Below are 14596 nucleotides of genomic sequence, written 5' to 3'. Positions count from 1 at the left end.
GGCATGACAGCAGCCGAAATAGACTCTAAGGGAAGCTACGACAGGATATGACACGCGAAAACGAAGACAGATCGTGCTATCGCGCGCACCTATAAATCAAGCAATGCTGCTGATGAGAGAGAGATAGACAAAAGGAGGGTAAAAGAAGGGCATCACTTACTCGTAGACAGTAGTCCAGCCGTTCTCATTGCTGATGGTAGCGAGTAGCCCTGTGTTGCCGTAGTAACTGAGCTGCGCGAGGTCGTGAGCGAGAGCCGAGATGCGCTTCAGCATCCCGGCATTGCTGATGGTCAGCCAGTAAACCTGTCCGCCCGGGGCTACGAGCCACAGGGGCACGCCATTAGCATCCCGCCGCAACTGCGCGATCGTGCCCTCCCTGCTTGCTATGCTGCTCAGGTGGCCCTCGAGGGTATATGTGAAGTTAAGTAAGTAGTCCCCGGTTACCAGGCTGCGGGTGAACAGGTGAGTACCATTTGGACTGAACAGGTAGAGCTCTTGATCTGCCACCGAGGTGAGCTCGAACAGGCCCTCGGGAGTGAGCTGTGGATGGTTAGCTGTGAGCCGACGTATACGAACATTCCCGAGGTCAGCGATGTAGAGGGAGCCATTAGGAGAAACTGCCAGAGATGAGGGAGACTTCAGCTTGGCGTCGCGAGCATAACCTCCATCACCTAGGGACAATTTCATGGAGAGAATGAGAAAGAGAAGGGGAAAAAAAGAGGAAGTCTAGTTCATTAGGCATTCAGTGTTGGGCTTAACGATTAAACCTCAGAGACCCACTGCAGTAAAAGTGCAACACTCTTCTACAGCAGTTAAATAATAACAATCTTTTTTTTTTTCTTTTTTTTTTACAAATTAAATCTGCATACAACAGTGGCATCCAGGGCTATTAAACTGTGTCACACCAACAAGTTTGGCAGGAAAATATTTACAAATTGAATCTCCCAGCATGCCAAAGTCAAACTACATAACTGCCTACTGTTGCACTGCTAACAATTAAAAAAAACAACAATTGACCCGTATTATGTAATATGCAACATTGTGTTTTACTTAAAAATTGAATGAATATAAGAAAAAGATGTTTGGGGTCAGCAAGATTTTTTAATGTATTTTGACATTAGCCTCTAATGCCCACCAAATGCTGCATTTATTAGATAAAAAATACAGTTAAACCAGTAATAGTGTGAAATATTATTACATTTTATATTTTATTCTATTTTAATATATGTAATGTATTCCTGTGATGGCAAAACTGAATTTTCAGCTTCATTACTCCAGTCTTCAGTGTCACATGATCAAACGAGTATTACACAATCAGTGCTGCTTAATTCTTGTGTGAAAACCATTATACATTGTTTTTCAAGATTCTTTTATGAATAGAAAGTTAAAAAATAACAATTTATTTGAAGCATTATAAATGATCAATTTAATACATCCTTGCTGAGTAAAAATATGAATGTTTAGAACGGGAGTGTATATTGTCCCAAAACAGAAATTTGTCTTGCAGCACACGTACACTAAACATTGTCATATAAATAGGGCAATAAATAATATATATCAATATTTTAATACAAGAACATCTCATATTGAGTAAATCATGGATAAACTATTCTTAATGATTTTCAACAGGCAAATAAAACATTAGCATGTGTAAGAGGGCCGCTCTCAGATGAACATACTCAAGTTTCAGGCATCTAGCTTACTGGAAAGGCTTTTATAGAAGTCAATGCAATTCCACTGTATGCATTTGGAATGTATTTATTGAAGAATTATCTGAAAATAACATCAAAATTTTTGCTTAAAGGGGTCATATAATGGTACATGCAAGTTTTCAAGTTGATTGTACAGGAATGTGTGTTGGCAGTGCCTGTACACAACCATCAAATAATGATACAAATCTATCCAGTGTTTTTGTTTTAATCTCCTCATATGTTTTTCCCTGCCACAAATTGAGCCGTTCGACCGTGTGACGTCACGATGTCGGACGCTCCTCCCACGTTTCTTGATTCACAGCAGCGTTTCAAAATAGACCCGCACAGACCCCGCCATTGTTGATACACTGAAGCAGAATGGCGATTGTGGTGTTCTGTTCTTGGGTGTAATAACGAACACAGCATTCATTTTGATGTTCCTAAATCCAAAACGCAGTAGCTGAGTTTTGTTTTCGAAGGGAATATTCCCCTCGAGCAACGGTAATGCTTTCATGTTTGCGCAAATCATTTCTCACTAGACAGCTTTATAAATGAGGATCAGTGTAAAGCTGATTTTGCTAAGAAGCTGCTCCTGAAAAAAGAATCTGTGGCAACTATTCATGTCCCTGCTGCACCTCCAGAAGAAGTGAGTATAAAATTTTATTAACCTTTATATTAATCTTTGCAAATCGCTTGCACGCTTCACGATAAATGCGGCTAAGGTTTACACTCAGGGTAACGTTCCATTTATACCAAATCGTTACGTTTCCAATGTACAAAGTTCTCAATATAATTCATAATCCCACGTTCATAATGAACAACGCGTTATGGTTATTGTGTTATTACAAACTGAGTACATCTCACTAAGTTACTCTGCCCTGCCAGTACACAAAGATAGATCAAAGTGACATCATGTTAACCAACCATTCAGAAACCTGTTCAAGCTCATTATCATTTAAAGGCATATCTACTGAAACGGCGTGCTGAAAACAGAGCTGTTTTTGACTGTTTTCTTCCAATACTAATGAGAATTTTTAATTAAAGTACATTACAAACTTTTCATTTAGACCCTTTAGAACCTTAATCAAATTAACTTGTATGAAAATAGCATTATATGACCCCCTTTTAAGGTTAAATTTGTATACTATATTGTAACAGTGGTGAAATTTTGCTACTGTACATCAAATTGCAAATTTTGCTATTTTTCAAGTCATATATAAGACAAAACTTGTGATTTTTATAACCAGTGGCTTACAAAAAAAAGGTTCAATGTGGAAAACTAATACATCATCAGTATAAACAAGCTCCCTGAGGATTATAGTAAATCACTGGGTTTAGCACTGAAATGTATGCTTGTCTCACCTGAGAAACACTCGCAGTTGGGGTCAATCTTACAATCGCATTCACTGGTCACACCCGCTATTATAACCATTTCTCCATTTGTGGACACTTCTTGTACACGGCTGTGCTTCCGGTCGTCGGTTTCGGCAATGTACAAAGCCCCTTGGTGGCTGACGGCAATAGCTTTCGCTCCCTCCAGAACAGACCGCACCGCTGTTTTCCCCAGAATCACCGGTTCAATACTGGCCATGGGGCAATGGATAGGTCGTCCGGCAACCACTCGCACCTGCTGGGACTCGCTCACCTGGAGCACAAGGTTATTATCAAGAACGTAGAGAGAGTTATCCAGCGGACTCACTGCCAGGTCTGTGGGCCACTCTAAACGCACCTGTGGATACACAAATGTATATCATTAACTATTATGAAGCTGAAAAGTGTGATTTTCATCATAACAGATGTCACAGCCACTCTCATTGCGCTATGGCCAATCAGATGTACTCTCTCAGCAGCTGGCAGAAAAACAAACAATCTAATTTTTACTGCTATTATATTGATTCACATATCCAGTAATATTAGTGGACAGCACTATTTTACATTATATAGACAGGGAAGACATGAAAATACAGTGTGTGATGGGTCCCACACAAGTTAAGATGAGGAATAGCTTGATATCACACTGTGACTCGTAAATCAGCATTTAAAGTCCCCTGTAGTCAATATAACACCAAAATAACGTATTAAAAGGTATTTTTTTCCAGTGAAAAAAATTCTTCATGCCTTAAAATAGATTGAATGTAACTCTACAACCCTTGCTTCATTTAATATAAGCGGATCGATGAATATATGCAAATTAGCCCCACCAACTTTAGTCAAGTTACTGAATGTAAACGCTACACAATGATTTCGCTCTTCACAATGTCGGACACATAATGGTAATAAATATGATTACCCTTTTGCTTGACTGCAATATCAAACAGCTAATAATGGGTTGCTAATGTTACACAAACGGTGTTCCCATTCACCATCTCAGAGTCAGACAGCTGCCTTCTAATAATCAGTATCCTTTAGAAAGGCTTTGAACAAATTAGAACTTCAGTGGAAAAAGGCAAATTATTAATCATAACATTGTAATATACTGTACATCATATAAAAATATACCGGGATAACCTGGCTTCTCTTGAGACTCGATTGCTTCAGACAATAGTTAATGACATGCTATAGCCGCCCCGCTCGATTTGTTACAAGGTAGTTTGTGATGTAAGAAACACCCAAGATTTCAAAACTCGTTTTTGAGACGATCTTTAAATCACTGCAGTTTTAGGGCAAAAATACTTTTTGAAATTGAGATTTATACAACATCTGAAAGCTAAATAAAGAAGCTTTCCATTGATGTAAGGTTTGTTAGGATAGGACAATATTTTGACGAGACACAACGATTTGAAAATCTGGAATCTGAGGGTGCAAAAAAAAAAATCTGAACATTGAGAAAATTGCCTTTAAAGTTGTCCATTTATGTTCAACTTTATTGAACATACATGGTTGTGCTGCATTCACTCACAAAAATAAATGTTTTATATATTTATTGTATGAAATGTACTAAATATATTCATGGAACATGATCTTTACTTGATATTCTAATGATTTTTGGCATAAAAGAAAAATCCCATACAATGTATCGTTGGCCATTACACACAAATACACCCGTGCAACTTGTGACTGGTTTTGTGATCCAAGGTCACATATTATAAAAACAAACACACAAAAAACTATTGTTTTAAACCATGTGATATGAACACCATGTGATAAAATATTAACACCATGTGTCCATTTCAATGGACCCAGGGAAGATGACATTCAAACTGCAAATAAAAAGGTTATCCAGACACAATATTTTTCTATTGTTCTAAAACATAATATTTTACATTTCGTCAAATACGAGGCATTAGGAGTCCTTGTGGCTGAGGAAATATATTAAATGGGAGCGTCGCCTGTGGGAATATTCAGAAAACGTAACTCTGAATGTGCTGTTTTAACACAAAATTTGTGTGTGTGTGTGTGTGTGTGTGTGTGTGTGGGGGGGGGGGGGGGGGGGGGGGGTTAGAAACAAAATCAAAGAAAGACTACTCATAATAATGCAGGGGCAGGCAGCGGTAGCACTGGTTCGAAGTTGAAGAAAAAATACCCCAGGGGCTATCTGCACTTCTGATACAAACCACTTACCTGTTAAATTCCCTGAAAAATAACTATATTATGATATATACCATTACCGTGATAATATTTTAGTCATGCCACCCGGTCCCAATGTGCAGCTAGGTAAAGAAAAAAAAACACGTCCTGGTTGTGTGTGTGTGTGTGTGTGTGTGAGTGTCCGCGGCTGCCTGACAGTATTGAGTGTGAAGTGTGTCATATTCCAGGCATGCTAGGAATTATGCAGATTTCAGTGCTCCTTTTACCCAGTGGCCTGCGGCACCTCATTTCCCCTTCTCTCTCTCTCTCACAGCCTATCTCTCCTCACTGTCTGATTCTTATTCACACACAACACACTCCACCGGATGAACTGTGAAGAAGTGCAGCATGTGTGTGTGTGTGTGTGTGTAGATGGGGTCGAGAAAGAGAGAGAGAGAGAATGAAAGAGAAATCAAGGGACAGTCTGCCAAAAATTGATGCTATTCAGGAGCGGGAAGAATTGTGTCTGACTTTGAAGGGAGAGCAGGCCTGCAGATTTAATGAGGACACACTGAGTTAAACTGCAGGGGAAGAGAGAGACAGAACAAGAGTGTAAAATAGATTTTTAAGAGCACTTTAAGAGAAAGATGTGGAATTGCCTTATGTTTGAGAAAAGCTTTACGATTTTAGTGTTCGAAATGGATAGAGAAAGGCTGAAACCTCAAAGGAGGGAGAGAGAACGAGAGAGGGAGAGGAAGAGAGATAAAAGTAAAGTAAGGATGTTGCTGCAAGCTGTATAATGTAACTCTGGAGCACCAGAGAGACCTTCGGTATCAGCACTTTCTGTGTCTTGAGGTGAACAGTGAAAAGTGTGTTTGAGTGAATCCTGTGAAGCTGAAGAAAAAGGTTGAAAGAAAGAGACAGAGAAGGAGAGAAAGAGAGCGGGTTGGTCCAGACTCTCACTGTGTGGGGTGTGTATGATGGGTTTCCTTCATCTTTCAGTTCTTCAGCGTCTGTGTGCTGTTATTCGCTTCATTTATATGAGCATGTGAGAAGATGGAGACAGATCATTTTTCTGATGTCTGCACACAAACAGACGGTTAAAAGAGTGTCTGCCTATAAGAAGTTAACAGCGATAAAAAACAATGACAAGAGTTAGGACATTTCTAAGATATATGTGAACAAAAAATGTATAGGGCTGGGTAAAAGTACAGATTTTTCAATCAAAAGCTAACTTAATTTTGAACGATCCCCATGTTGATTCTTAAATTCAACAAGTTCTACTTTTTTCAGTGTGTTTAATTGTACAGCAACCTTAAAACATTTGTATTGCGTTCTGCTGAACTAATGCACTCAAATGCATAATTTAGGCCGTTGTTACTTTTCTAAATAAATCTTTTTTTCTTACAAGGGTGTGTTTATGCACCACTTCTCAGCAGCAGTGTCGAATCTGCTGCACGGTAAAAGAAATCATGTCTTACCTGACTTGTGAAAATGAATGCACAGTCTGTTTTGAATGTGATGCAACAAAAACACTGTATAAATAACAGCAAGAAGCATATTTCTTGCATAAAAGAAGAGTTTTCCTTGTGTGTTTCATGCAAAGATAAGACATACTGTACAACACGATCACTGTAGCCCGATTCACAAACAAATGATGGTTCTTTTCAGTGAATCAACAATATACAGCACCACAGTGTTAAAGGATTAGTTCACTTTTGAAAAAACTTTTGCTGATAATTTACTCACCCCCATGTCATCCAAGATGTCCATGTCTTTCTTTCCTCAGTCGAAAAGAAATTTAGGTTTTTGATGAAAACATTCCAGGATTTTTCTCCATATAATGGACTTCAATGGGAACCGGATGGTTCAGGTCCAAAAGATAGTGTTAATAACAGTTTCAGATGCAGCTTCAAATGTCTTTAAACGACACCAGACGATGAATAAGGGTCTTATCATGCGAAACGATCGGTTATTTCAAAGCTTATTCCAAAAATGTAACTTTTCTAAGGACAAATGCTAGCCTTTCTCCATTCTGTGAGGCGCGTTTGCAACGTCACGTAGTACGTAATTATGTTCAAAAGGTCATGGGCGACGTAGCCAGAAGTATAGAGTCAGAGTGTTTACAAGTTGAACGCATAGGTTGAACGTGAAAACTAACTCAAACGCCGTTTACAAAAAAGGAATTAAAATTTAAAACAACGATGTCGGACGATTTTGATTCTGTACTTCCGGCTACGTCGCCCGTGACCTTTTGAACGTAATTACGTATTACGTGACGTTGCAAACGCGCCTCACAATATATTACAAGGCTAGCATTTGTCCTTAGAAAAGTTACATTTTTGGAATAAGTTTTGAAATAACCGATCGTTTCGCATGATAAGACCCTTATTCATCGTCTGGTGTCATTTAAAGACATTTGAAGCTGCATCTGAAACTGTTATTAACACTATCTTTTGGACCTGAACCATCCGGTTCCCATTGAAGTCCATTATATGGAGAAAAATCCTGGAATGTTTTCATCAAAAACCTAAATTTCTTTTCGACTGAGGAAAGAAAGACATGGACATCTTGGATGACATGGGGGTGAGTAAATTATCAGCAAAAGTTTTTTCAAAAGTGAACTAATCCTTTAAGCTGCGTTCACACTACACGCGACACGATACCAAACACGAGTAAAAAGTGTTAAACTACAGACATGGAGGACAAGCAAGTCCAGCGGTTGTGTAGAGAGGTTTAGATAAAGGGGTTTGAGTGATTAATTATCAGTATCTAACCTGATAAAAATGTATTTATTCAATGTTGGCTACATTATTGTATTGCATCTGCAGAAGCATTGTATACTTTTGTAAAGATACGTTAGACGTTAACTTTTAAATGCATCAAATTGCATTCTCCGCATGAAAGACCCACGACTGGCAGGTGAACGTGCGACAACATTTCTCTCCGAAACGGTAAGAAATTAAATTAGATTAAATGGAGGATTTTAACTGTGACGAGATGATTGACAGGGCAGTTTATGGCGATAGGATCATAAAGATGACGCAGTAGTATGTCCCAAAGCTTGCCTACTCTTTTGCTACACACACTCAAAATTATGTACTTTTTCTTCCCAAAAAGAGTACATACTTTTAGGGCGTACTATAAGTAGGCAAATCGGGACACTTGTCGGTTCTTGTTAACGTTAGTGTTTTGCCCGTCAACCTGCCTGAAACTGTTTGTTGTTTTTGAATATTAAGTGAAAGTTTGAAAGTTTTGTCTTCAACCCGCATCACAACCGTGACAGTATGTATTTCTGCTATTTTGCTTCATACATTCACTATAAAATCACCTTGGGAGCAGTTGATTAAAAGTAATTGCAAAAATATCAAAGAGAAATGAAGTTAGCTCCGAGAAAAGGTCAAGCATCATTTGTTTGCAGAAAACACTAGGCTTGATATTTAGTTTCTAATGCAGTGACATTCATACATTATGTGTGATTTATTCTAAAGACTTCTTTAGACCCACCGTATGTAAATTTGTAAGTGTGTGTTTTGTTCACCTGGCTGATGTCCATTCGAGAGTCGCAGCTGATTGGCTGAGAGGAGGTGAGTCCATTTGACCCAATGACGGTTGTTATCACTCCGTTGTCATCAATCTTACGGATCGTTGATCCATCAACAAAGTAAATTAACCCGCGTTTGTCCACTGCGATACCTGCAGGACAACAGGATACACACAGTCATTTCTCTCAGTCTCTTTCAGTTTTATTGTGCCTTATTGGCGTAACAAATAACGTTACATTTGCATTGCCAATGATGAAGAATTGTGCACTGAAGAAAGACAAGTTTCACTGTCTCAGGCAGTATATTCCTCTGTGTCTGATCATTCTGTTCACAGAATCTTAAATATATGCAAATTGTCTTATATATGCAGATTTATGCGAAATGACATCAGATATGCAAAAAATCGGGTTTTTCTTCTCATTGTTCATCCAATTTCTCTTTTTCATTTGTCTTGTTCTATTCAAATGCTTTCAAATCACCTTGAGCAGTGCAAGGTAACTTGGTTTTACATTTAAATCGTGCTGTGCACAAACATGCATTGTTACAGTTTAATTAAAACTGATCTTTAGCACAAATACACCTCCAGGCCACTAACATCATGAAACAATCACCACCCTCATTGCTGTCAAAGACTTCATTGTTCTTTAATATTATTGTTTCTTTAGAGACGTCTGTTCCACGGATCTTTTATAGCATATGGTTTGTAAGGCGCAAACTATGCTCTGAATATATGTACTGAAAATATATATTTTTTTTTGTCTTAAAGCTGCAGCCCGTAGTTTTTCCTCTTTGTCGCCATCTACAGTATGTTTGAAATCTACAACTGCAGTTATTCGCGGAACTATCAACTTTACATGGGTTGTGACTCGGCACGGCGCGGATCAATCCAATGCTTTGAGGAGAATGTATGGCTGTCAGTCACCGTGCAGGTGTGGATACTGGCATTCAGAATTACAGATTCTACTAATTGGAAGTATGACCAACATAAGAATTTTCACATAAAATGTCCTCTGAACAAGTAAGTAGCATCCACTTTTGTTCTGAACAACTAAGGCGAAAAAAAAGCATTGCAGTAAATCACGCTGATTAAATCTAACAATCGCTTATCATATCACGGCACACCATGCAAATTATTCTTTGTTCTCAAATTGTAAATGTTAACAACATCAACATTGCGTGACTACATTTAATGCCCTTCATATTTATCCTTGTTTCCGCATGGGCCGGTTGCAGTCTCTTCTTTTCTGTAGCCAGTCTGAAGTCTTTTGCGTTTTACAGCGGCTGAATCTGTTGTCACTGGTGATTGTCGTTTGAACCTTTCTGGATCCGCCATCAAATGAATAAGTTTAATTATATCAAGTGCTGTGAGAAAAGGCTATAAATCTCCACCTCCAACATCCTCACGCTCAATATAGCCTATTAGCCGTGACTCCTTCTTTATGTGGACAGATGTGACGTAATGACTCAAAGACATGCTCGAATCTCCCGCTGAAGTTCGGACTGGAGCTTTAACATTTGACAGCCTTATCAAATAATGAGTCAAGAAAATAGCTTTGGTGATTGCAAATCGATTTGACTATTACAAACCAATCAACAAATTATCATAAATTATTATGATATACTCTAAAAGTTGGTGATTTGATTTATTTCAAAATTGCACATGAGAGATTTTAAAAAATATGGCAAGAACCAACATAAAGAATAGATGTACTGTATATCATTCAAATAGGCACAATTATGAAGGGAATTATGAATGTCTATTTCAAATAAAAAAACAACAACATTGTAATAGACAATTTAATCAACTCAAAATTATTATTATTTTATATTCAATTTATGAAACAACTATTCATTTATAAAAGGTGTATTCATTTAAAAAATGTATCTTAAGTATCCTTTGTTTAGAATACATGTAAAGGAAGTGACCCTTTTTGTAAAAAAAAGAGTAGGTAACAGTAAACTATTCTTTTTTTCAATTAATATGTCAAAATATTATGTCATATAATATTAAATATTAAATCTTGATCATGATGAAGAAACATGTAATAAGAATCACTGCTGATAACCTAGCAAATGTACCACACTGAAACTGAAGTGCATTGCACGTTGGGATACAGTATTATGCAGTAGTCTCCTCTGGTTGTATACAGTTCAGTTTGGTCACCATGAATTAGTAAAAGATGTAAGGTCGAACCGTTTGCTGTTAGTAACACCTCCACACAAATAAGCACAGAGGTTATGATTTTTTTTGCTGCATGTCTATTACTGATTTTTTTTTGTTGTATTTTCTCTCTCGCACACATCAGAGTTTGTTATGGCAAATAGCACTGCGTGTATGTGTGCATGTTTGCGGCTTTCCTTTCCCATCTCTAATTTGCTCTCTTTATTCTCTGCCTCTCTCTCTAATGAGAATCATAGAGATAAGCAGACATATTGGTCTGTTCTCACCATGTTGATTACTCTGGGAGAGATCAAGTCTTTCTGTGTGTCACTCACTTACACACACACACACACACTTTATTTGGATTCGCAATTTAATCAGATAATATTAAACATGGCATAATACTAACAGGAACCACATATTTTTGGAGTAATTTTATAGCAAGAAAATCTGCCCACATTTCAACAGAGCTCCAGTAAAATGACAGCTCACACATATTAGTATGGATAGTGGTAACAGCACCTTCTCCATATGGACAAACTGCCTATAATAGCTGACACAGAGCAGTACTTCATTAGTTGCATTGTCTGTTTCTTTCCTAGCCCACACTGTAAAATGTCCAGTTGCTCTCCCTTGAGGAGCTTATTTCAACATACCATGATCCTTAACTTGACTTAAACTTAAACTAATGTAGTCAGGCTGACTCAATCATGTTAAATAATATTTTGACTTATATTTCAAAGGAAAGAACGTATGCATGATGTAAGACTACCAAAACTTAAAGCAGCAGTTTTTATAACCAAAAACACAGTTTCACTAATGTAACGGTAAAACAATTCTCCATGCTTAATAAACAAAGTCCAGTTGGTCCAAGACGCAGCAGCAAGAGTTCTCACTAGAACCAGAAAGTATGACCGTATAGCCCCGTTCTGTCAACACTGCATTGGATCCCTATTAAATATCATACAGTATACATTTAAAGATTTTGGTCACTACTTACAAAGCACTAAATGGTTTAGCTCCCTAGTACTTGAGCGAGCTCTTAACGCATTATAGTCCTTCACGTCTACTGCAATCTCAAAATTCTGGCCAGATCCTTCTATTTAGCACCAAAACTTTGGAACAGGACCGGGAAGTGTCTCTTTTACTAAAAATGCATCTCTTTTACCTGGCATTCATAAAGAACATTATACATTTCTATTATTCAGATTTGTTAAATGATTATAAGGCTGCATTGATTAGGTCAGCCGGAACCAAGGACACGTCCTATAACACCCAATGTAGTTGTTACATCATAAGAAGAATGTAATTTATGCTAATGTTAGTCTTTCTGTTTATTCAAAGGTTTGCTGAAGTCAGATGGATCTGGGCCATATCCAGATCGCCTGTGAAGGCCTCATTGATGCGACAGCCATCGGTACTGATCCTCAACAAACTCGTCTTCATACCAATTTTTATCTGGAAACAAACTTTTAATTAATTTTCTTGTTATCACTGTGAAGCTGCTTTGATACAATCTGTATTGTAAAAAGCCCTATATAAATAAAGGTGACTTGACATTTAACAAGTCCAATCTACAGCAAACTTCCAGAATGATAACTGTTTCTGTTTCATTAATGAATTCAAATTAGAGAGAGAGAGAGAGAGAGAGAGAGAGAGAGAGAGATGAGGTGCTGCAGGCCACTGGTTAAAATAAGCAATGGAATCTGCATAATTCCAAAATCTGTATGTGATATAAACCAATCTATTTTAACTGTTTCACTGCTATATAGGACTCACTGCTATATAGGACAGAAACGCCTAGTTGTCACAACACAAGCACTAACTATTAAATAAAAAGTAAAATATATTTCATATTTTCATGTCATATTTTTAACTTTACCATAATTTTGACTTGTGTCATCATTATGACATCTAAATTTGATCTGTCATATATTTAACTATTGTATTTCATAATTATGCCTTAGTATATTATAATTTTAAAAATGTATGTTATAATTATTATTTACCACATTTGTAAGAGCATGTACAATAGTTGTCATGTTTGCTCTGTTGAATATTTAATTATAGTTTTTGTTGGCCAAAATAAATATTATGATATTGCTTTATGAATTGTATGAAGGATGGTGATGGCACAGAGGATAAGACACATGCCGTTGTTGTGAGAGACCTGGGTTCGAATCCACTGCGAGACACCAATGTGTCCCTGAGCAAGACACTTAACCCCTAGTTGCTCCAGAGGTGTGTGACCTCTGGCATATATAGCAATTGACCTATGGCTAAGCTACGCCCCCAAACGCGATGAGCCAATCACAGTGTGCAGCTAACCCAATACACTCGGATGTGTTATAGGATGTGTCCTTGCTGGTTCCGGCTGACCTAATCAATGCAGCCTAATAATTATTTAACAGATTTGAATAATAGAAATGTATAATGTTCTATATGAATACCAGGTAAAAGAGATGCGTGATTTTAGCCATGATTTTGGCTCGCCGACAGGTACATCGACAGGTAAATCGCCAACAAATGCCCGAAATCACAGGCAAATCGGTGTTCGTTCACGCGAGTGAAAATCACGCAGTGTGAATGAGCAATCGCTGACGAGTCGCCGACGCCTGTGAGATATTTGGCATGCTAAATATCTGGACCTGTCGGCAATTCAAAATCCTGCTGTGTGGAAAGTGTTCTGACTGAAAACAACATCGGCGATTACCGACAGCCAATCAGAGAGCAAAATACAGAGCAATGGGGATTTCGGGTAGGAGTTATAGATCAAATACATATCAACAAGGATGGCATTGTTTCAGAAAAAGGCATCTTCTCTGTCTATTTGGACCCAAGAAATTGAAGGAAAATTAGTAGAAATTTGGCAGGAGCACCAGTGTCTGTATGATGTTTTATCTGAGCTGTACCACAACGGGGTAGAAAAAAAGTCTCACGTGAGAACTCCATTCTTGCACGTGTGATGTCGCGTTGTTTCCTTGTCACATCTCCCGTGTGTTTGTTTTGAAACATAAGTACTTTGCGCACAGCGTGCTAGACAGAGTTGTCGGCGATTTTTTCCTATTGTAAAGTCATGCAGTGTGAAATCTTCTGTCGCCGATCCATCGTGCAGTGTGAACACAGCAGCGACTGAATGCTGGCCAAGATAGTCATGCAGTGTGAAAAGAACAGCGACCCGACTACTTTAAAAATCATGAAGTCTGAACTCGGCATTAGTTGTCATTAGAGGCATTTGAGCTACGTCCGTTGGTGACGCCCCATTGGAAATGATTTATCTATGAAGCTTTGCCAGACCATAACTCAGTTGCAACTGAAAATGGTACTTTTTTTGTGGTCAAGACTTTGATCTGTGTCCCTATAGAGAAACTGACTTTCAAAATCAATTCTGAGCTATATTCACTTGAGTAAATACACTATCCCCAGTTTCACCTATTTTTGTTGACTATCCTAAAATGGTACACAGTTCTTTAACTTTTTGATCTACTATTTGGTTATGATGAGCGGCTTTAAATGCTGAGTATTTGTTAAAATTCTCTCTCTCTTTTCTTGTGCAACAAACAATACAGATCATGTTGTGCTGTAAACCAGATGCAAATTCACAAACACACCCTCACATGCACTACCCTTGTTGCTGAAATTCCATCTGCCTCAATAAGCCTTCTTATAAATGCATCTTGTTATGGGTGCCA

The 14596-nt window shown here is 38.0% G+C and overlaps 1 protein-coding gene across 9 annotated transcripts in view; it reads right to left on the bottom strand.

Moving 5' to 3' along the window:
* tenm1 (teneurin transmembrane protein 1) overlaps positions 1-14596 on the bottom strand; it is a 278449-nt gene that overhangs the window by 19540 nt on the left and 244313 nt on the right. For all 9 annotated transcript variants that reach the window (XM_089130471.1, XM_089130477.1, XM_039659141.2 and 6 more), the window contains 3 exons: positions 8740-8894; positions 3054-3420; positions 161-671 (listed from right to left, as the gene is read on the bottom strand). In XM_089130471.1, coding sequence (XP_088986597.1) covers positions 161-671; positions 3054-3420; positions 8740-8894 — 1033 coding nt within the window. The remainder of the gene's footprint in view (positions 1-160; positions 672-3053; positions 3421-8739; positions 8895-14596) is intronic.

This window comes from Pimephales promelas, chromosome 4, assembly GCF_988280905.1.
Source record: "Pimephales promelas chromosome 4, fPimPro1.hap1.1, whole genome shotgun sequence".
Taxonomy (NCBI): Eukaryota; Metazoa; Chordata; class Actinopteri; order Cypriniformes; family Leuciscidae; genus Pimephales; species Pimephales promelas.
Note: the sequence above shows the minus strand (reverse complement) of the source record. Positions and strands in the feature narration are given on the sequence as shown.